Genomic DNA, 23,025 nt, shown 5'->3' with positions numbered 1-23,025 from the left:
GTTTAGAGGAAGGTTAATTATAAGATTCTAATTTAAACATTGTATGTCAGGGCAAAATCTCCTCAGAATTTTAAGAACTCTTAGAGAAGATAATTTGATCCTGCAGTGAAGACTTTCCATCACTAAATTAGTCTCTGGTTAAAGCCATCACTCAGATTTCAGCATGGTAACAATACTTAAATAAGCAATTCATTCTACAGTAAAGACCATAAACCTGGATTGAATTCTGTTGTTACTTTGTTGACCTTACAAACTATATAGTCTCCTATTCACACCCAATCAGGTCCTTACTCTTCAGACTCACCTGAGGCGTAGGAGGTTTGTTCTCCTCAGCCCTTGGTGTATATTAACAATGGAAGGATTCTGGACCTTTAATTCTTAATGTGCTGCACAGATCATTCCTAGACTCACACAGCACCAGGGCACATGGACTTAAACACTGAAGTCTAGTAAGAACAAGCTGCAAGCATCATAGAAGTTATTTCTGCAGAGGACAATGGAAGGCTGGGTGCTGTATCTCCAGACAACCCAATTAAAACCACATATCCTGAAATTTAACAAACATTTCATCTCATCTTTAAAAATATTGTTTAACCTTTTGCCAGTTTTATAGAAAAACAAAACAAACAGCTCTAAAGCTATCTGTTCATCGAAATCAGAGTTTGAGAAGACACTATCTGTTTTATAAAACCTTTCAAGACTAATTAAATATTTTTGAATAGGTTGTAGGTTCTGTTTGTTTTGTTTTGTGTGACATCACTGTCTTTAATTCTTCAACTTTTTTCACTAAATTCAAGAAATTGATGATAAATCCTAATATTTACTTGTATATAAGGGGAAGAAAGATTTAAAAACAGAAAAATTCCAGAATCATTAAAATTAAAAGGTAAGCATCTGTTCCATTCTAGAATGGCATATTCCTTACTCTACACTTCCTTCTGTACCTTGTTTTATTAAAAGAAAAGAAGTTTCTCCAACACTTGCTTTAAAAATGCTAAGATTATATAGGCACTATAACTATTTCATTTTAAAACTAAAAACAAAGATGCCTCTTGGGAATATCATGCTGAGCAAAGAGGGTCAGACAGAGGGGGTCAGGGGCCATATGATTTCACTCATATATGGGATATAAAACTGGAAGCAACAGATGAACAAGCAAGACAGACAAATGGAAAATCATGGACACAGAGAGCAGTGTAGTGGTTACCAGAGGGAAGGGGGTGGGTACCAAAAGGTAAAGGAGGTCAAGTATATGGTAATGGAAAAAGATTTGACTTAGGGTGGTGAACACACACTGCAATATAAAGATAATATACTTTGGAATTGCACATGTGAAACCTATATAATTTAATTAACCAGTGGCATCCCTAAAAATTTAATATAAGAATGATGGATTCGATACAACAAATCTCTGGAGAATATTTCTTATATTTCTGTAATGAGAAAAAAATTTAAGTAGAAAGAGTCCCTACTGTAGCATTAGCTGAGTCATTTAGCTGGCTCGGTGGAGGTGTCTGGAAAGCCTGGAGACTCAGCATTAACTCTCACTTCTTAGATTTCTAGATTTCTTATATTCAACTCTAAAGCTAAATACAGAGAGAATTAAGATGGTGGAGGAGTGAATGGAAGTCACACTGACCTTCTCCGAGGACCAACCTGGAATTACAATTATTGTGGAGAAGTCAACTGGAACAAACAACTGAACAATAGCGAGACAGATGTATAACCTCAGACAGACAGAAGAATCAGCTTTAGCACAACCTAACTGGTAAAGAGTGTGGTAGAGACTCGAGAAGTTGGGTGGGGCACCCACAGGCGGCAGCACCAGAAGGATATTGAAATGGCCAATTGGATCCCCCTCAGAAGAGCGAGGTCTAAACCATGAATGGGGATCTCTAGCCTACAGCACCAGAGCCCAAAAAGTACACAGATAACAACCAACTGAGAAAAGCGGCAGGGTTGCTCTCTTCCAGAGACAGGTGGCTGGAGACACAAAGAGCCTTTTAAAAGGCCAACACATAAATTTTTACTAGAAGCCACTTACCCTGGTCTCCCACAAAGGCTGGGGCAGAATGGGCTAGAGAGTCCTGAGGAGAGAACGGGGAAGGAGGCTTTGGAGAGAGAACTGAGAGAGTAGCCGGCAGGATCCTGGTGCTGACTCCTCCCCCACATGGAAGCAGCCATCTGGCTCAGGCAGATCACTCTCTTGAGTGGCAGCAGTGTGAAAGGACCCAATAATCCTGCCCCCAGGAGGAAATCTGCCCTGCTTTGTGGTGTCTAAGCTGGCCTGCTGAGTGCAGAGTGACTAGATTAACAACTGAAGGAGACAGCCACAGAGAGTAGACTCCTGGAAGTCTCGAACAGACTGCCTAAGGTGAGACAGTGTCAACATCTGACATCATCAGAGGCAGATCCAGAAAGAAAAAACAGCAGTCTCCTACCATAGAAGTTCACACCACAAAGTCAGGAAATCAAGACAGATCAATTTAAGAAGCAGAAGCAAAAAAGAAGAGTCTCACAAATAATGGAAAGACAAAGAAACAACCCTCAGTTGAAGGGAAAGGAGGAATTCTCAGAAAGAGAACTAAATGAAATAGATGCAAGTAAACTATGAGATACTGAGTTCCAAACAATGGTTCTAAGGAAGCTCTATGAGCTCAGTGATCTCAGAGAGAATTACAAAAAACTACAGCGAAACTAAGAGGAACTTACTGCAAACTATATCAGCATGAAGAAGGACATAGAAAATATCGATAAGAGGCAAGAGGAAATGAAGAATACCATTTCTGAATTGAAGAACACAGTGGAAGGAATCAAAAGCAGGCTAGATGAAGCCAAGGATCGAATCAGCAAGCTGGAGGACAAGGTATAAAAAAGCTCCCAGAAAGAGCAAGAAAATGAAAAAACACTCAAAAAGAATGAACAGGCTTTGAGGAAAATGCACGACGACCTGAAATGTAATAATATCCGTATAATAGGGATACCAGAAGGAGAAGAGGAGCAAGGGACAGAGAACCTCTTTCAAAAAGTAATGATGGAAAACTTTCCTAACTAGAAGAGAGAAAAAGTCACACAGTCCAGGAAGCACAGAGGGTCCCATTCAAGGGGAATCCAATGAGACCCCCTCCAAGACACATCATCATTAAAATGGCAAATATCAAAGACCAACAGAGAATCCTAAAGCAAGCAAGGGAGAAAGAGGAAGTAACATATGAGAAGAGAGCACCGGTAAGGCTTGCAGCTGACTCCTCAAAAAAAACACTGCAAACCAGAAGGGAGTGGCAAGAAACATTCCAAGTCGTGAAAAGCAAAGGCCTGCAACCAAGACTGCTCCGCCCAGCAACACTCTCAATTAAAATGGAAGGAGAAATATGGAGTTTCCCAGACAAAAGAAGGTGAAAAGAATACACCTCCACCAAACCAGCATCACAAGATATGCTGAAGGGACTGCTTTAAGAAGATGATGAATACCCAATTCCTTTCACAGTCACCAATTGACTTGATACTACCAATATCTGTAATACCTATTAATCTGATTGGGACTATGATGTGGTATTTTAATTGTTACTTCATTTTTTGTTGAAATTAAACCTGTTTTTGTATATTTCTGGCCTACTATTATTTTTAAAAAGCTTTAAATGACTTTTTGGTATTCTTTATCCATTTTTTTGATTAAATGTTTGTAGAATTTCCCCCACCTAAACAAAAAGAAACCCTATTAACCCTTTTTTAGATGTGTTGGAAATACTTTCCTATTCTATTACTTCTTCTTGAACTTTTTTTATATGTAGATTACTGTATAGTCTTAAATGTTTAATATGGTCATATTGTCAATATTTTACTTTATAGCTTCTGATTTGAATATTTTACTTCAGGATATGAAAAATATTAGTTTGTATTTTCTCCTAAAACTCCTTAGATTTTACATATTGATTTTTAACTCAACTGAATATTTTTTGTATAATGTGTGAAATAGGGCTCTATATTTGTTTTATTTCAAGTAATCGTGGTCCATGTACCTTATTTGTTGAATAAGCCTTATTTTCCTCATTGATTTGAAATATCAATTTAATAACATATTACACTGCTAGACAAATATGTACATTTGTTTCTAGAATATTCATTTTATTTCACTGATCTACTTGATTATTTCTGTGCTGGTGTCATGTTGCTTTAATTGCTGAGACTTTATAATGGATTTAAATTTTTTAATATTTTATAATGGAGTTTGGCATTTAAAAAATAAATAAATAAAATCAATCTGCATTTTAATAAAAAGAAAAAAAGGAGGAACTCCTACCTTTTGCGACAACATGGGTTGAACTGGAGAATACTATGCTAAGTGAAACAAGCCAGTTGGTGAAAGACAAGTACCGTATGATCTCACCTATAAGTGGGATCTATTCAATAAAATAAACTAAGGAACAAAATGAACCACAGGCATGGAAATGTGGAGCAGACTGAAAGTGCCCAGAGGGAATGGGGAAAGAGGACAATGATGGAAAGAAGGGGAAGGGACTAGACAAAGAGCATGTATGAATGACTCATGGACATGGACAACAGAGTGGGAATTGACTGTGGAAGCAGGGAGCAGGGTGGGATGGGTAGAGGAGGGCAAAGGGACAAAAATTGAGACAACTGTGATAGAAGAAACATGATTTAAAAATAAAGTGAAAAAAGGGAAATCTGAAAAACAAAATAAAGCTAAGTACATTTACTAATCTATGATTCAAGTAATAAATTAACGTAAGTTAAAAGATAAATTATGTAACTAGAGATAGCTTGTTTTAAATGTGGTTCCATAGCAATGGTACTCCTTTCATCAGATAAAAAAAATTTAGCAACTTTGTTTTCATGACTGCCTAATTTGTCTTTATAAACAGTCTATTTTCATTATGGGGAGGGATGTGCAGATTTTAGACATGTGGATTACTTGGTGGTCAACAGAACTTTGCACACTTTGTAATGAAATGTGGTTTATATAAATGAAAACATGCATGGCCATTGCCACTCACACAGAATGACTTCAAAGAACACCCAGCCAGCCAGTCTGCTCACCTTGGGGAGTTATCAGAGTTTTTCCATTCTCCTGACACCATCCAACTGGCTGGATATAAGGACTATTTACATCACACCTGCAAGAACAGCATTCCATTTAGATCCCATATTAGTCAAGGCCAGAGAAACAGTCAGAGTAATGAGCATTCTGAATATTAAGAGATACCATGGAAAATATTATTTCATAGCCAAAATGTTATTTTATAGATAAGAGAATTAGAAGTAATTTTTAGTACTATATTTTGTAAGCTGAGTGAACAAACTTCTCTTTTACATAACCTTCTTGAAATTTAAAAGTATAAAATAAAAAGTTTTTGTCTAAGACCTGAACTGCCAGTAATATTCCCAAAGAGTGAACATTTTCATCATCCTCTTCTACCACGTCTTGCTAGCAGCAAGGAAAAATATTAATAGGGCAGTCCAAATTTTAATAGGACAGACCAATCAGACCCTATATGACTACACATTTCCTCCATCTCCTTTTCAAAGAATTCAAATGATTCTACTTAAGACACATACAACAATTGATCTTTTCTCTGCTTCTCAGTTCAAAGAAGAAAACAGGGCACCCTTCATGCACATGAAGAACCACAGCGTCAGGCAGGGACTTGTTGGTTATTCAGGACATGCTATGAAGAAATGCTACCAAAATTATTTGTGCCATCCCCTTACGTATTTCAGGTTTTTGCTGAGAAAACCCTTTTAGCTCACAGAATGTTAATTCAATGGCATTGTAGCATGCATTTTCTCTCCCCTCTCCCCCTGCCATGCCCCGCTTCAGGGTTTCAAATAATTCACTCCATTCTTCCTGAATCTTCCCTTTTAAAAACATGACAGGGTGAGTTCAACATTTTTTCAGGGGGAAAAAATACTGCAAGTTCTTAAGTCCTCATCACACAAAAAACAAAAACAAAAACAAAACAAAAAAAACGCTTCCCTTACAAACTAGACAAAACACAGTGAAGTGCCCTGAACTGGTCATATTATTTCAGATGAGTTTTCATTAGGTAACCACTCATAGAATAAAGAAAATGTTTCCTGGACTCTTTAATGAGAGAAGGTTGTGAAAAGTCAGCCACTAAATTCTTGTTGTTCATACCTTTAAGAACAGAAGAACAGCAATAGTACTAAAATGAAAACAAATTCTTAACACCGAACATGAACATACAAAAATAAAACGCACAATGGTGTCTCACCAGTAATCGTAACTATCATCCCAATTGTCAAAGTGCACTAGTAAGCGATCTTCAACAATATCTGCTATGGTTGCCACACACACCAATGAAGGGTTCTTCCTGTCGACGGCCTCCAGCTTCATTCCAACCTGAAATTCTTTAGGCACTGGCTCATTCTAACACAGCACCAGAAAGAAGAGGCACAAAAAGAAACAGGACACCAAACAAGACTGAGCCACTGTCCAAACTTCTATGATGTTTAGCATCAGAAAAGTCTGTCGCGACTTATAATCCCCAATGAAGCCAGCAAATGCCAGTAAAACTATTCCCACACACTGTTGGGAAGTTTACATTCAGGACAAAGATGGAGAAATGAGCTTTTACATCGTGCTTTTCTCTTTTTGTGCAGGTAGGCTTTGTCTTCCTTATCATCGTCACTTTCTCTCTTCTTCAGTTCTTAGAGTAATTAGTATTAATTTTAAATTATGATGTTTACTGAATACAGTAGTATCAAATAATTTCCTCTGCTCCCCATAGGTTTTTGAAGAGTTTCCAAATGCCACTACTTTGGAAAAGTAATAAAGATATGCTTTTTAGCACCAAAATTACTTTCATCAGATCTAAAAATAGTGCCTTTTTCAATATTTAAAAAACACATGCACTAATCCACAAATAAAATTAAAGCTGAAAAAAATTCAAATTTCTTTATTATATGCACATGATTTTCATATTAAAAAATACTGAGGGCTATGATTTACAGTAATATTACTATGACAAAACCCCACTTTAAAAAAGCTGTAATTAGCCACTCCTGGGATTTACAAAGTATACATAAAATATCTGGGAACTAGGAGAGATTTTCTTTTCTCTACTTCTTTACTATCTATATTGAACCCAGATTTTTTGTTTTTCTTTAAGACACTACATTTTTCAAAGCAATTTTACACTTATTTCCTTAATACAATTCTATGAACCACATTGAGAAACTGTATAACACTGATTTCAAGATCAGGACACTGAAGCCTAGAAGAGTTGGCTGAGTGTCCTACACAGGGACACAGCCCACAAGTGACAAGGCTGATGTTTGACTGTCTGACCCTAGGCTTCCCCAACCCTTTCCATGATGTGTGGCCTCACTGCTGGGCCCATGGACACAAAGGAGGCCAACACTGTGATTTAGCTTCATTCTCTCCTTAAGACTTGTTAGGTTTCTGGGGACATAGATGGTATAAATGTGTTCTACCCAAATTCTCATATACCCCTTGAATCTGTATGAACTATCACCCTCATTACCATTACACATAAATCCAACTAGGCTGGGTACATTAAAGTCTACCTGGGGTATTTACTCATCTCAAACTAAGTTTATATCACTAGCTCTGAAAGTACAAAGGAAAAAAAACATTCCTAAAAGGCATTCTAAATTTTAGCAGGCTTTAAATACAGATTTTTCAACTCTACCTAATAAAAGCATTTAATTATATGTTTAAAGGGGAAAAATATGCCTATAAAATACTAGCATATTTAGTGAGAAAAGACAACCAGAAGCTAATAATTTTTAAAAGATTAAAATACAACAGAATATATAGTATATTTTTAAAAATTTAAGCTCAAGGAAAAATCTAATTTATATTGATGCAGAAAATACTTACAGAATTTCTGTTCCTGAATAATTTCTTGGGAGCATTTTGCAATTTGTAGGCCTTCAAATAATTCATCCAAACAAATTTATCTTTTCTATAACCTAAAAAAGTATGGGTTATTCAAGATAACCACAAAATGTAACCATGTGCATATTAAATATATAATTCTTATTCAGTCTTCTTCCGTAAATTAAATGTCCTTTAGCAGGCCACAAAAGATTTGAATTAAAATCTCTAGTTTCTTTCAATGTTTTCTAATGTATGAACTTCAAGGCTGTTGAGTGTGATTTCCCATCATGCATATCATTCCCTAAAAAGTTTTAAAGTTCATTAAGCTATGGAATTTGTACCCTGGTGACTTAATGGGTGTCTCATATCCCATTGGGACCTTCCAAAATGAGCAAAGGAAGGAGACTAAAGCTCCTGAGTTTGTCATCACTCCTAAAGAAGCCATATCACAAATACCATCAGAGGTCCTGATGGTGCAACAATCCAGGTACCAGATGTTCGGCGAAAATTAAAGAAATACCTTCACTATCCAAAGACCATTTGGCAGCTCCAGTTTTCTGATCCATAGCTTTAAGGTTTCCCATCAAAAAATGCATTATCATGCTATCTATGTGCCCTAAAAGTGGCTCACACGGTGCTGGCTCAATTAGAACTGGTTCAATAAATATTTTCTATGTCAGTGTTATCTTAGTATTTAGAGTAAAAGTCCAACTCCTTGCACGGCCTTCAAGCCATGGTTGCATCTCTAATTTCATCTCCTATCTTCTCACCTTCGCTTCTTTTGTAGCCACATTCATTCCTTGTGATTACTCAACTACACCAAGCACACCCTGGCTCCAGCACATTTACTCTTGCTTTTCTGACAAGTACTTTTACCCAGGAAGCCACACTGCTTTCTCTCTCGTTTCACCCATGAATCTGTCAGACATCACCTTCTCAGGCTTTCTTCTCCATGCTAAGTCAAAGAGTATCCCTGTGATTCTCTCAGTACTCTTACCTTGTCACTGCCTGACACTGACTCTTTATCTTTGTTCATTATTCTTCTCTCCTCTAGGATAAAAGCCCAATGAAGATAGAGATGCTTTATTTTGTTCAGTACTATATCCTGAGTGCCTGCACAAAGTAAGGGCTCCATCAATACCTACCAGATGAATGAACCTGTGGCTTGTTACCAGCTTCCATGAAATCCAGCAATCTTAAAGGACTCTACCATTAGTCTCAGGGACAGATTCCAAAGCTGACTACTACGAAAAAATGACTCTATACTAACTCGAGAGGTCTGTATAACTCCAGGCCATCAAATGGTTTAACATCCAAGCAGGAGATCTTATACAGAACTTCACTCTGCAAAGAAATGGTCCCATTGACATTTCAACTGGTCAAATCCTCCCATCGCTAGCACACAGAAAATAAAAAGAGTTTCAGTCACATCTGCCAGTCCCACATTCCTCTAGCACATAACAGAGGACAAGGATGAGATTTTTACTTCCCATTTAAACAGTGAAATTTTTTTTTCCTATTTCCCTGTTCTCCGCAAGTTCTGTCAGAAACAAATGACAGTGAATCAAGCTTCCTCACTGCATGGTATCAATGATTGAGATATTTCATTTCAATCATGATTTAAACATTAGTTTCTTCATTTCTTATAAGGTTTAATAAACTTTATGTAAAATGAAATACTCTCATAAGATTTTACTTCTGCCTTAGTGCCTTATCAGAATATCCAACTCAAACAATCATTGATGATTTTCTTTTAAAAACATTTATTTCTAAGAATGGTATCCTTACAGACTTATTCTTTTTTTGAAGATCAAACTTTCATTTTGGAAATTAAATCACACCAGGCCCTCAATATTATGTCATAAAAATGCTGTGAAAATAAAACAAAATAACAACTCACTCTCTTTTCATCCCGGCTTACCCTTAGGGATGTGTAGTTCATGTTTGGTCTTTTCACACCACCCTATTGGATGAATGTCAGGGGAACCAGCGTTGGTCCAAAAATCATAGCAGCTTAAATAACCATCAAAATGAAGCCTTAGACGGTAACCACACACCTGCAAAACAGAATGTTTCCAATTGTTCATTGCATCATATATTAGAAGTATACAAAAAAATTAACAAAATGTTCATATATTCTGTCAGTGCCATCAATGTACATGAAGCAATCCTTCCATCTACTTATAGATGACATCTAAATAAGACAAAATGCTGACAAAATACACTGGATTTTTTTTCTGCAAAAATAATTACCCTTTTCCTCAGCCTAGGAAACTGAGGCCAATTTACATATTTGTTAGTCAGTGAGTTTATTAATTAACTCAAATCTGTCAAATATGCCTTTCAGAAATCCCACCTAGCTAAAGTACAAAGCAAAACCCAAATAGGCATGGCCTTATTTCAACTCTTATATATAAAGCCAGCATACTCAATAAAGGAAATAAAACAGTATGATAAATATGTCCTCTAGACATGCTATATAAGTTCAATAACCATAACCAATCAGAGAATTAAGTGAACAGTGTTTTCTATGTTTGGTGTTATTAAAAATATACAGGTTTCTTATCAATTTAATAATATAAGGTGTTTAGTAAATATCACGTTTTATACGCCATTTACTTTCATCAATGAGTCTTCACACTATATAATTTTCACAAAGTGCATGTATTTGTGTAAATATATAATTCATATGCATGGATTTTTCATATGCATTTCTCATTAGTTCAGCTCAAACTTCAATAATTATATCTCCTTTAACAGACAAAAACAACATTGTGGGAGTCCCCGATTGTAATCAACCTCAGGTGAAAATTATTTACCAATTAAATCAAGAGTACCTGCTAGCGATGAAGAATTTATTAAAAAGATAATTTCAGAAGAAAAAAATCATTAAGAAACATATTTCACTCATCATTGACTAAAATAAACCTATAATGTACTAGAACTCGTTTAGAACAGAAAGCATTCAATTCATTATTCTCTAGAAAATTCTCTTCTGTCACTTGACTCTGCAATTAGTTCAAGACGATAACATCAACTCTTACCTCAGCTACAGAAAGCACACAAAATACAGCTGGATGTCGGGGGTCAATGCCTTCTAATCTCATTCCAACCTGAAAACCATTTTCATACTCTGGAAAGGATTGGTCCTACAAAATTTCATGATATAACATTAGCCACTGAAATACATTCACAATTTAATACTAAAATACTTGGTGTGGCTATACATAAAATCAAGAACTAACTGCACTAGTTTGAAAGTTCAGTAATATAGGTAAAGATATTGGATTGGATGAAAAGTTCATTTAGTATTTTTTTTAATAAAATAAAAGGCACATTTTTTATTTTCACAGATAAGTTCATTGATATGGATATTTTGAGTAAGTCAGCTATCTCCCACACGGTAGAACATTGTTCTCAATGTCTCGATTCGATTGCTCTCAACTTCAACAGGTCCACCCAACCATGGAGCATTGTCCAGCAAGAGATCTCCAGAAGGAAACTTTGTAAACCACTTTGGACAAATTCAATCAGTCACAGCACCTTCTCCACCCACTGCACAAATCTTTTTGAGCATTTCAACTGTATTTTTACCTTTCTTGAAATAATAAAGCATAATATGCAGAAAATGTTGCATATTTTCTTCCATCAATATTAAAAAGGCTACACAAAAATTCACCAATTTTGATTTTTTTTAAATTCATGCTGATTGACAGCTGTCACAATAAAACCTAACAAAATTGTTTTGAATGAAGTTAAAGACAATTAAATGCTACTACAGCCATCTTACGGGGGAAAAAACAAACTTTTTGGCCAACCCAACAGAAGGATGTTCTTATATATTTGACCCTGAAAAATTTTCATGTGCTTTGTTTGAAGTAGTTCATCTACAAAATTCTATGTCCTGTGAACTCCACATTTATTTCTTTTGCTCGTCTTTTATTAATAATTTGAAGGAGCTCTTTCTGTATTCTTGAAACAATCCTCTGTTGATTATAATGATTACCTATTCCCAGTCTGCGTCTTGGCTCTTCACTTTGTCTATGATGACCTTGTTGTAGAGAATTATTCTAAATTTTAATGTAGTAAAATATATCAATTATTTCCTATACAGTTTGTACATCTAGCCTATGAAATCCCCTGCAAACCTGAAGTTACAGGTATTTTCCTAGTGCTCTTTTAAACTTTTATTCTTCATATTTAAATCTAAAATGCAACCAGAACTGACTTTTTCTATGATGTGAGGTAGGAATGTATTTTTTCATATGGAAAAACAAGTACTGAACAAAATTTTTTTAAATAATCCACTATTCACAAAGTTACCCATTATACATATCTGTGGACCTATTTTTGGCCCTTTTATTCTGTTCACTGGCTAATTTGCTTACACTCTATCCGGATAGCAATCTTCACCATATTGAGTTTTATAATTCAGCAACATTTTCCCTCTCCATTTAATCAAATCATTTTTATCTGTCGAAAGTGTTTTTTTTAATTTTCACATAGACAACAAAAATGCTTTGTCATGCTTATTTCTGTGTACCTTTTAATCCTTATTGCTATTTTAAATGAAATCTAATTAATAGCAGACTTTCTAACTTGTTCTCATTTCATTATTATTTAGTTTAATACTGGTCTTATTTCCCACAGCCCTGCTGAACTACTATTAGTTTTGAGCAGTTTCAAGCAGATTCAGCAGTACTAGTCAATTTATTCTTAATTGCAAATAAACTTATAAGTATACTAATGGAAAATGATGACTAAAATCTAGTTCAAGAGCTGCTTTTTATTCACTAATGGTATTATTATTTATTAATGCTTAACATATTAATGCCTATTTTTAAAGTGAAATTTATTCTTTTGAGAAACTTTTCATCTGAAAATGTCAAACGTAAAGTTGCAAGAACAAAACAGTAAAGAGAATACTTATAGCCTTTGCCTGTATTAACATTCCACCTCATTTGCTGTATCATTTCCATTTGCTCCCTTGCTCTCATGTCTGTGTTTACACAAAAACAGATATATACATATGCATGTGCATATAAATCTACATATGATTTTTTCTGAATCATTCGAGAGCTCTTTGCCCCTAAATACTAAATATTTTACCGTAATAGCAGTGTATTCTTTCTAAGAATAAAAATATTCTCTTACATAAAAGTAGTTATTTATCAGCCTCTGTAAATTTAACATTTACACAACACTTTTAACTAATTTTCCATTCATATTCCAATTTTTCTGCTCTACCCAACAATGAACCGTACAACACTTTCCCATCCAGAATAAGATTCAGTCTAGGGTCAAATATTAAATTTTGTTGACATGTCTCTTTAGTCTTCCTTAATCTGGACCATTTTCCATAGCATTTCTTTAACTTTCATAATATTGAAATTTTTAAAGAACATACTCTTGCCCCTACTCTATTTTATTAAAATAGACAGTTCCCCATTTTGGATTTGTCTGATGTTTTCCCATAATAAGATTCAGGTTATGCATTCTTTTGCTAATATACTACATGGGTGATGATGTGTCTTTCTCATGATTTGATATCTGCAGCCACATGATGTTCATGTGTCCCCTCATTGGTGATCTTAATTTTGATCGCACAACTAGAGTGTTGTCCAGTGTTGTTCAATTCCTTCACCATACAGTTGCATACAGATCAAACTTATACAATCATATATAAATATGTACACATGTACATATATCTATGGATATATATTTTTATAAATCACAAATTCAAACATTCAACTAATTCCAATCCATCCCAAAGGGCTTATTCTGCCTTTTTCCATTCATATATGTATTTTCCCTCTAACAAGGTCAACACATTTACTCATGTGCTAACTCCTATAGTATGTCTATTTTAGGTTCAGAATTGTTTTACCCACACTACTACAATAAATAAATATACCTAAAAAAAGAGTTTAGGATTTGTTTGGAATTTTCCCTCCCTGCTCTTCTGCCATCCACAAATTAGGTATATAGGTATATAGTGTATATGTCTGTATATGTGCATGTGTGTGTGTGTGTGTGTGTGTGTGTGTGTGTGTGTGTGTATATATATATATATATATATGTCTGTCCAGCAGGTACCCAGACATGTAATATGAAAAACACAGGCATTTTTTGAAGAAGATACAAGAAATATTGTACATAGGACAAATCACCTCAGTCCCCTTCAAAGTAAGCACCTTAGGACCTCACCCAGTTCTCCCAATCACCATCAACTGCCCCATCATATATTCTTGAACCTCATCAACAGTCTAAAATCTTTTCCCTTTCAAAGGAGATTTTAGTCTTGGGAAAAGCCAGAAGTCACAGAGTGCCAAATCTGGGCCGTAGGGATGCTGGGTCACCTTGGAGATTTGATGTTTTGCTAAAAAAACTATGCAAGAGATGTGATTTATGAGCATGTCCATTGTCATGATAAAGCTGCCAATCACCAGTCACCCATAGCTGTGGCCTTCTGAATCATCTGAATAGTTTCTGCAGAGGAATGTTCAAGCTTTATGCAAAATCTGATGCAGATTCATTGCTTTACTTACTCAGTCATTTTGAATGCTATGGCCATACAGTACACATGCTCACTCAAAGATGCCTACCACCTGCACTGACTAGTACAGTAAAGTCGTCATTGTTCACACATATGCATTCCAGTCCACTCTCCTTAGCTGCCAGGTTACATCAATATCACCATTCCAGCCCATTCTTATTAACAATGGCTGGAATTTCTATGGACAGGCCTTGGTATATTTGGATTCATTCTTGTTTTTGTTTCTTCAGTGCAGTTATGGTATTCATTTCAAATACTATTGAGTTAATTTGCTTCAACTTCTTTCAGTTCCTAGTGATTTATTTTTATATTTTAATATGCAGAATGTTAACATGTTTCCAAAAGTTAAAGCTATATGAAAAGATACTCAAAGAACTTTTTCTCCTTCCCACGTCCTCCCCATTCCACCTCTTGTGCATAACCAACCTTGCTGTTTTCTGGTTTATCCTTCTTGGGTTTCTATATGTAAAAATAAGTAGCTATTTTTTTCCTTCACTTTCCCTTCCTTCTTAGAAAAAGTAGCATAGTATACACACTGTTGTCTTCCTAATGTCTTCCTAATGTCAGGTCATAACGATTGTCTACAGTCTTTTTTATAACAGCATTGTACTTCACTTTGGGTGGGTTCCATAGTTTATTCACCCTTCTTCTACAATACTTGGGTACATGCCTTTTTTGTAAGAATACAAAATTGTTTTAAAATATTTATGAATTGTCTTGTAAAATGTCATTAAAATTTTTCTTATATTCACAGATCATCTTAGAAGCTTCCAAGGGAAAAACTTAAAAGATAACAAAACCCAAAAATGAAATCTCAAGAATGAATGATTATTCAGGAATATTTTATTTCTACCAAAATAAATGTCATGTGTGTGTTTAATTCTCCCAGCCTTCTTCTCACATCTAATCTCTTTTCTAGCAGATTGTATTTAACAAGTATTGTGTGACTACTTCATGTTCATTGTTTGGAAATTTCTGTTAACTTTAAAAGCACCTCACACATATACATATACTTACACACAACAATGATAAGAAGGCAAAAGGAAAGAAGAGGCCTCAGGGGGAGTATATTAATAATGCTGAAAGAAAGTTTAAGAAGCTGTAGAAACTGAAAGAACATTTTTAATGTTTCAACAAAACTGATGCAAAATCAGAACCATAATGGGCAGACAATACCTTCTTATCACATATGAATGATAAATTCAAAACACTGGCAACAATTCATAGTTGGGAATCAGAATGATCAACATTACCTTGTCAACATTTCAAAATGGTTTCTCAATTGAACATTTGGGAGCCTTAAATAATGTCTCAAGGAACACTATGTGGCTAAAATGGCCACACCATTCTTTGAGAGTTTCTTTTTTTTTTCTTTTTTCTTTTTATTGTTGTTCAAGTACAGTTGTCTCCATTTTCCTGACACCATTTTCCCCCACCCCACCCACCCCCACCTCCCACCTGCAATCCTTCCCCCCTTTGGCTTTGACCATGGGTCCTTTATACATGTTCCTTGATGACCCTTCCCTTACTTTCCTCTATTATCCTCCTCCCCCCTCCCTTCTGGTTACTGTCAGTTTGTTCTTTATTTCAATGTCTCCAGTTATATTTTGCTTGCTTGTTTGTTCTGTTGACTAGGTACCTCACTTAAAGGTGAGATCATAGAGTATTTTTCTGTCACCCCTTGGCTTATTTCACCTAGCATAATGCTCTCTAGTTCCATCCATGCTGTCACGAAGAGTAGTAGCTCTTTCTTTCTTTCTGCTGCATAGTATTCCATTGTGTAAATATACCATAGTTTTTTGATCCAAAGCAGCAGCCTGAGGGGAAACAGTAGCCCCAACCCCAGGAGGAATTCTGCCCTGCTCTTTGAGAGTCTCATATAAAAAAAATGTATTTTTAATATGAAAGGCAACATTGAATGAGAATTATCACTGCCTTTCATCCCTTTTCTGTTGAACGTTTTATTCAGAGGAGATTTAATGATTTTACCTTTCTAAAAATTTTATAGTTTATGAATATAATTGATAGTTCTGCTAATGAAATTAAATTATATGATGAAAAAAAGGGAACTGAAATCACACACTTAAAGCAAACAATAAGCCCATTAAATTTAGTCATTAAAAAATCATAAGGTTTAGAGATCTGAATAAAACTTTTCAGATAAAGTTGAGCCCAGAGAGGTGGAGAGACTTTCTAGAGGTTACACAACCAGTTTGGCAGCAGAGCATAACCAAGAATCCAAGTTCTGAAAGTCTGACAACCATTTGTTCCATATAAGGAGACAGATAGATGAGGCAACAAAACAAGCAAAACGAAACATGGCTCAAGGACATGGAAGGCCTCAAGGACATGTCCAAGAAAGTGCCATGTGTTCTCAAGTACAGAAGCTAAGGTGTTCTGTTTTGTCATTTTTTTCCCAAAAAAAGTTGCAAAATAGTGCTTTATAGTACAAAATTGATAAATATGTCACTAACAATGGAGAAGATTATTCAAAATTGCATATCTCAGAGAAAAAGCAGGTACAAGTCACATATTATTGTCTAAAAATGAGTCAGAGCATAAGGAAAAAAATATAAAAACAAAGCACCATGCCAGGAGAAAACAGATAGGCTATTGGCAAAATTCCTTTATGAAACCCAGTGCATAAGGGCACTCGTTATCAGGAAGTGTGTGCCAGGAGACCTTTGCGCCATGGGTGCATGAAGTCACAAATGTACAGCATGAACATCTCTTGGACATTTGACAGACAGATATGAAAAATTCTGGACAATATTTTACTCCATTCTTCACTGAGAACCCATTCTAAGAGCAGAAAAATTATGCTTGTAATAATTATTTCTGAGCCACTGTAAAGACCTTAGAAGGCTGGCAGCCATCAGCACCAGCAGAGCATCAGCTAGATATGTGTGTTACAGAAGAATGCCAATATACTACATGGAAGATTCTACCTGAATGCCCATAGACATTCTATTTTATTCATAGGCAAGAGTTAGTAGTCAACAATAGCTTCCTCATCTTGATTAATATTGAAATAAGTAGAAGAATTTGGGCATGCAATGGAATCACAACCACCGAGGCACGTATTTTTAGCATGCTATGAATGCAAAAGGCTGGGCAAGGACCATGGGCCTCTGGTTTCCAAACGTCAATGTGAAGGCAGTCAAAGGGAAAGATGCTCATAAGAATTGGATATGCAGATGTTAAAAACAAAATTTGTTTTAACACCAAAAACCACTGCCATGAGTTCAGTGGCCTTCTTAGTGGTTTATCTCAGCGACATCTTTCAAATCTCAAATAGTCTCGATGTGTGTCTCCAGGGCTGAAATGTCACAATTTCTATCAGGTCAATTTATGTAGGTCAATTGTGCTTGACCACAGAGAATTTAACTCTTTGTCAACATGTGATTTTCTTTACTCATTAAAAAAAAAAAAAAAAAAAAAAAAACCATCATGTTATTGGTAGCCTAAAACTAATTCAATTACTGCGCAAAGGAACATGAAGAAACATTTTCCTGAGACAAATACAATCAAAGAGAAAGTTACAAATGCATTTGCAGCTCTCTCTAAAGTATACAGAATTAGCCTGCCCAGTTTTGAGCATTATGATATTTTTCTTGACTTAGCAATCGATGAAACAAAAAAAGACTCAGTTTATCTTTGATCTGAATATCCAGGATGATCCAGATCTATCTACAGGACCACCAAACATTTACTATCATAGCTAACAACATATAATAATTAGATGTAATTTTCTTAGTAAACAGAAATGAAGAATAAGGAATGAGAAGAACGGGTTATTGTGTCTAAGTTATCCTTTATAAAGATGTCTTTTATCAAACAAACATTTATGAAGCACTTAACTCTGAGCCAGATCCTGTTCTAAGCACTAAGTTGATACTGTTCTAAGTGTCACCTCATTAAAGCATCATAAAAACTCCAAGAAATAGGTGTCATTACGCACATAATACAGATTATGAAACTGGGGCACAAGTGGTTATGCAATGTGCCTGAGCTCACAGTGAGTCTGGCTTTAGCATATGGGTTATTACTCTGGTACATTATTATGAAAAGTTAGGAGTAACACTATGCCACTCACTAACTAAAAACTTTGTGATTTTTAATCTTTTATTGTATAATGTTTAGAGTGAATTTTTTAAATATCTCAAATCGCTGCTCTGAGTATTGGTGGTTCATAAATGATCCACAGTTGCCACAGTTATGTGGTGACCATAAAAGATCCACAGTTGCCAAAAGTTTGAAAACAGTGGCACAGAGAATGCCATATCCCCGTATGTGGGAATTTAATATAAAATAAAGGTGGTATTTTAAGTCAGAAAAGTAAAGATAAATAGCATTAGGACATATGACTATCCACTTGGAGAGGAAATTTGAATTGTATTTCCATCACAGCAGCATTCATAAAAGCAACTTTAGGTAGAGAGAAGACAGACAATACAATGTAGCTATTAAAAAGCAAGAAACAGACCTGGATCTGCTTAGGTGACATTATAGCCATGACATACCAATAAATATAAAATGAGTGTTAGATCAGTGAAACACAACTATTTATATGACCATTACTCATATATCTACATAAACATTTATACAGATCTGGAACTACACATGTCAAATTATTTTGAGTGGTTCACCTAGCAAGAGGAATCTGCAGAGACAAAGCTTTTAATTTTTAAATCCTTCTGTCTTGCTTAAATTTTTAAATGGCATTATATTTTCAAAAAATAGACCACAGAGAATTTAACTCTTTGTCAACATGTGATTTTCTTTACTCAATATATTAAAAAAACAACAACAACAACAAAAAACCATCATGTTATTGATGGTTATTGATGTGACCTCAGAAGAGGTCACAAATGTTTCCACTACATAGCTTGTCAGTAAAAACCTAGAATTTAAATCCAAACTCTGGTCTGTGTGCTTCACTGCAAATGTGTATTACACAATGTTCAGTAGCCTGGACCAGTGATAATGAGGACCTCAATCAATGCAGAGCAAGAAGAGCTGGGATGGAGGGGAGAGACTGGACTCAATAGCTACTTAGGAGGTAAAAGGGACAGTAACTGCTGACTGGCTGGATACCAAAGATGAAGAAAGCGCAGAGTTTAAAATGACACCTCGGTTTCAGGCTTGGAAAAAATCTCCAAATTTTACATAATGTCATCATTTTAGTTTTATAATGTTATCAATATCTAGGGATAATTTCAAGGACTTTATGGAGAGCTCATTAACAAGTATAATTTTGATCTACTTTTAAATTCCAACTTTCTGATGCATTACTATAGCTTCAGTGCTCTCCCAGGTCTCTTGCCATGGATCTGTCATCATAAACGTCTATTCACTGCAAGATCCTGGCAATCTAAACTATGAGAGGTTATGAAACTCCTTCCTCGCTTTTCCCTCAAGAAGCTTTACGATTTTCACCTGAGCTAACAGTGGACTATATCAAGAACGTATTAGAACCTCTCCTGGCTTTCTCACCTTGTAATCACAAAGACAATGGAGAACTTGAATAATACACATACACACACACACACATATGTATGTACATATATATGTATATTCACACACAGCACATATCACTCAAATATATACACATTTTTCTCTATTTCTGTTTAAACTACACCTTACTGTACATGTTTTTAATGGTGATAAAGGGGTGGGATCCCTGATTTCTTCAAGTGTTATGGAAACCTCCTGAATTTTATACAAAATTTGCATGCAAACACTTCTCTGAAGAGATTAACAATACTTTCCATTAGATATTCAAAGGGGCCTAAGACCTAAAAAACATTAAGAGCCACAAGGCCATTCTTTCAAGGATCTGTTATCAGTCAATCCACTGACTAAATAACATAGGTAGGAGACTTCCATAAGCAGAACACAACAGTTTACTGCAGCTGTTCACCATGGATATACAGGCCAGGCAGCAAGACATGTCTAAATTCTGCTTTTTCCAAGTGACAACTATTTTTGCCATTTACTTGTTAAGCTAATGGGGAGAAATCATCATCTCATAATTATACATAACGTCCTGCAAAGCTTCAGTTAAGATGGCAGTGAAAGATGGCTGATTTTTAAACTCTTATTTTAGAGAGTACTTCCTTGTTATTTTGAACACTTTTCACATATTAATTCTGAATCCCAAACTGCTATCAAGATTACACAAAGGAGCATTCTACAAAGAGAGAACAGAGAATTCATGGCATAACAAAATTATACTTTAGCAAGTTAGTGAACGTAATTCCTACTGTTGTTTTAAAATCTAATCTACTACAATCTTAGATTTAAAAATTCTCACTTCCCCAGAACCTATTGACCTACTGATACTAAGAATTTGGCTCAGATATAGATTGATAATAGATAGATATATAGATAGATATAAACAGACTGATATAGATATGTATACAGATAGAGATATAGATGATATAGATATAGATATAGATATAGATATAGATATAGATATAGATATAGATATAGATATCTCCAGTCACCCTAACCACTAACTGCATTATAGTCTCAGAAACAAAATGCAGCGCATACCAGAGTGGGTGAAACACTGTTCAATTTAGGCAGCTTTACACCAACAAAGATCTTCATGAACAAAGAGAAAGAACTCACACGGTATTAAGTAAAGAACTGCATAGACAGAACTTTTAAAAATAACTTCAAAAGTTGTCTGATGAATCACTGGCCATCACTGAGTGGATTCCACAAATCCTCTGAGTCTAGCATCTAGAACAATAAACCCATAACGTTTTTCCCCTGAAGGACTAAACTCTCTCAGGGAAAAAAGACAAGGATGCTCCTAATACAAATTTATTTTAACTAAAGAAGAAAATCTATAGAAACTGTCTCTCCTTGATTCTGAACTCCACTCTTTTCATCCTCTAATATCTCTTCCTCTGAGCAGCTGGCAGTGCAGATAAGCAGCCCTGCTCTGGCTGCCCAGCTCCACCACTTCAATCTGCTGAACCATTTCACAGCTCCCCTGGCTCTCTGAGTCACACCATTTCAGAGAAGTGGATTCTAAGAATAGGGAAAATATCTATGCCACGAAATCAGGATGTATCTTCAGTTTTGTCCCAGAACGTAGAGCTTTAGGGAATGTGAGAAATAAACATGAATGGGAATTCGCTCTGTTCTTCAGGGTCCCAGCAATTAATCAGCTTATGACTTCATGTTGTAAGGCTACATTCTAGTTTTAAAACACACGTTCTTCTCTGCCCTCGATATGACTTGTGATTTAAACCTCAGACAAACATCTACGTCTAATACACATGGTACTCTTTTTTATATTTTTTCTGGAAAAACTGTTAAAACAATGAAGTCATCTTAAAACTGGAGGCAACAACATACATACAGAAGACAAAAACAAACAAGTAAACAAACAAGCAAACACTCCAGGCAAATAAAGAGAGAATACAGGCCCTGGCCAGGTGGCTCAGCTCATTGGAGTGTCGTTGCATACCCCAAAATGTTGTGGGTTCCATCCCCGCATGGAAGGTAACTGATCAATGTTCTCTCACACTTTCCTCTCTCTTCCTTCTCTCTTCCTCTCTCTTCAAAATCAGTAAGCATATCCTCAGGTTAGGACTTAAAAAAGAGAGAGAGAGAATATAGACTGAGGCTATATTTGATTCTAAGCATATCAGATTTATTATATAATGAGGGATTTCATTAAAGTTTATACAACCACTAAAAAAGCTATGCGTGATGATCATGTGGCTCACAATTAATATTTAAAGTATTGTCTAAGGACCTATGTTAAAACTAAGAGAGTGTTCTCAGTGATTATGAAGTAATTTGGAAGCATGTTCAAAACACAAATAACTTGACATCTGACTGAACTGTTTTGGCTGGAAAGGCTCTAGGTACCTCACACAGTTTTACAGGAGTTTATAATAAACATGAATTTTCATAGCAGCATTTTTGTGCACCTGCAGTGATTAGTAAAAATCCAGACTTTATCAAAAACTAAAAACACATACACAGGTTTTCCAAATTCTATTTAAAGTACTAGTATATAGAGAAAAATTAGATTTTTAAAATTAAAATTCAGGTCTGGATGCAAAAGTTACATTTAGGAAGAAAATGAGCTATTCCTTTTGTTTTGATTTCAAATAAGGAAGATTGAGAGAGTAAGAGTGTGTTCAAATAGGGCTCTCTTCCATCTTGGTCAATTAGGAGGTTAAGTCAAAAAGGTGTCTGTTCCCAGGTACTCCCAGCCACTTGCAGAAATAATACTCCTCCATCACCCTATAAATGGCTGGAATTTCCTTATCTGGACACAAAGTAACTCTTTCCAAAATCATAATAGATTATAATAGATTTAAATGGGGAAAGAGAGAGTAAGATACAAGAACATGGAGTAAAGAATGTCCAAGATTAAGATGTCACTGAAAGGAGTAGGGGAGGAAAAGTGGAAACACCAAAGTCTATATAATATTTTTACCAAAATGAGGAAATATTTCTGTTTTCATCATGAAGAAAGTCAGTACGTTATCAACTGTGAAGGCAGGTGGAATAAGAATATAATGAGAGAATATAAAGGTTTGAAACACCAAAA

The 23,025-nt window shown here is 35.4% G+C and overlaps 1 protein-coding gene across 2 annotated transcripts in view; it reads right to left on the bottom strand.

Moving 5' to 3' along the window:
- The window catches only part of L3MBTL4 (L3MBTL histone methyl-lysine binding protein 4), a 338,998-nt gene that overhangs the window by 265,180 nt on the left and 50,793 nt on the right, over nucleotides 1-23,025 (bottom strand). For both annotated transcript variants that reach the window (XM_054587391.1, XM_054587390.1), the window contains exons 4-8: nucleotides 10,930-11,034; nucleotides 9,807-9,942; nucleotides 7,886-7,977; nucleotides 6,255-6,409; nucleotides 5,059-5,135 (exon numbers count right to left, since the gene is read on the bottom strand). In XM_054587391.1, the coding sequence (XP_054443366.1) occupies nucleotides 5,059-5,135; nucleotides 6,255-6,409; nucleotides 7,886-7,977; nucleotides 9,807-9,942; nucleotides 10,930-11,034 (565 nt within the window). The remainder of the gene's footprint in view (nucleotides 1-5,058; nucleotides 5,136-6,254; nucleotides 6,410-7,885; nucleotides 7,978-9,806; nucleotides 9,943-10,929; nucleotides 11,035-23,025) is intronic.

The sequence above is a fragment of the Pteronotus mesoamericanus genome, unplaced genomic scaffold (assembly GCF_021234165.1).
Source record: "Pteronotus mesoamericanus isolate MK-2021 breed Mesoamerican mustached bat unplaced genomic scaffold, CSHL_Meso_final scaffold_118, whole genome shotgun sequence".
Taxonomy (NCBI): Eukaryota; Metazoa; Chordata; class Mammalia; order Chiroptera; family Mormoopidae; genus Pteronotus; species Pteronotus mesoamericanus.
The sequence above is the reverse complement of the archived record's forward strand: the minus strand, read 5'-3'. Positions and strand labels throughout refer to the sequence as shown.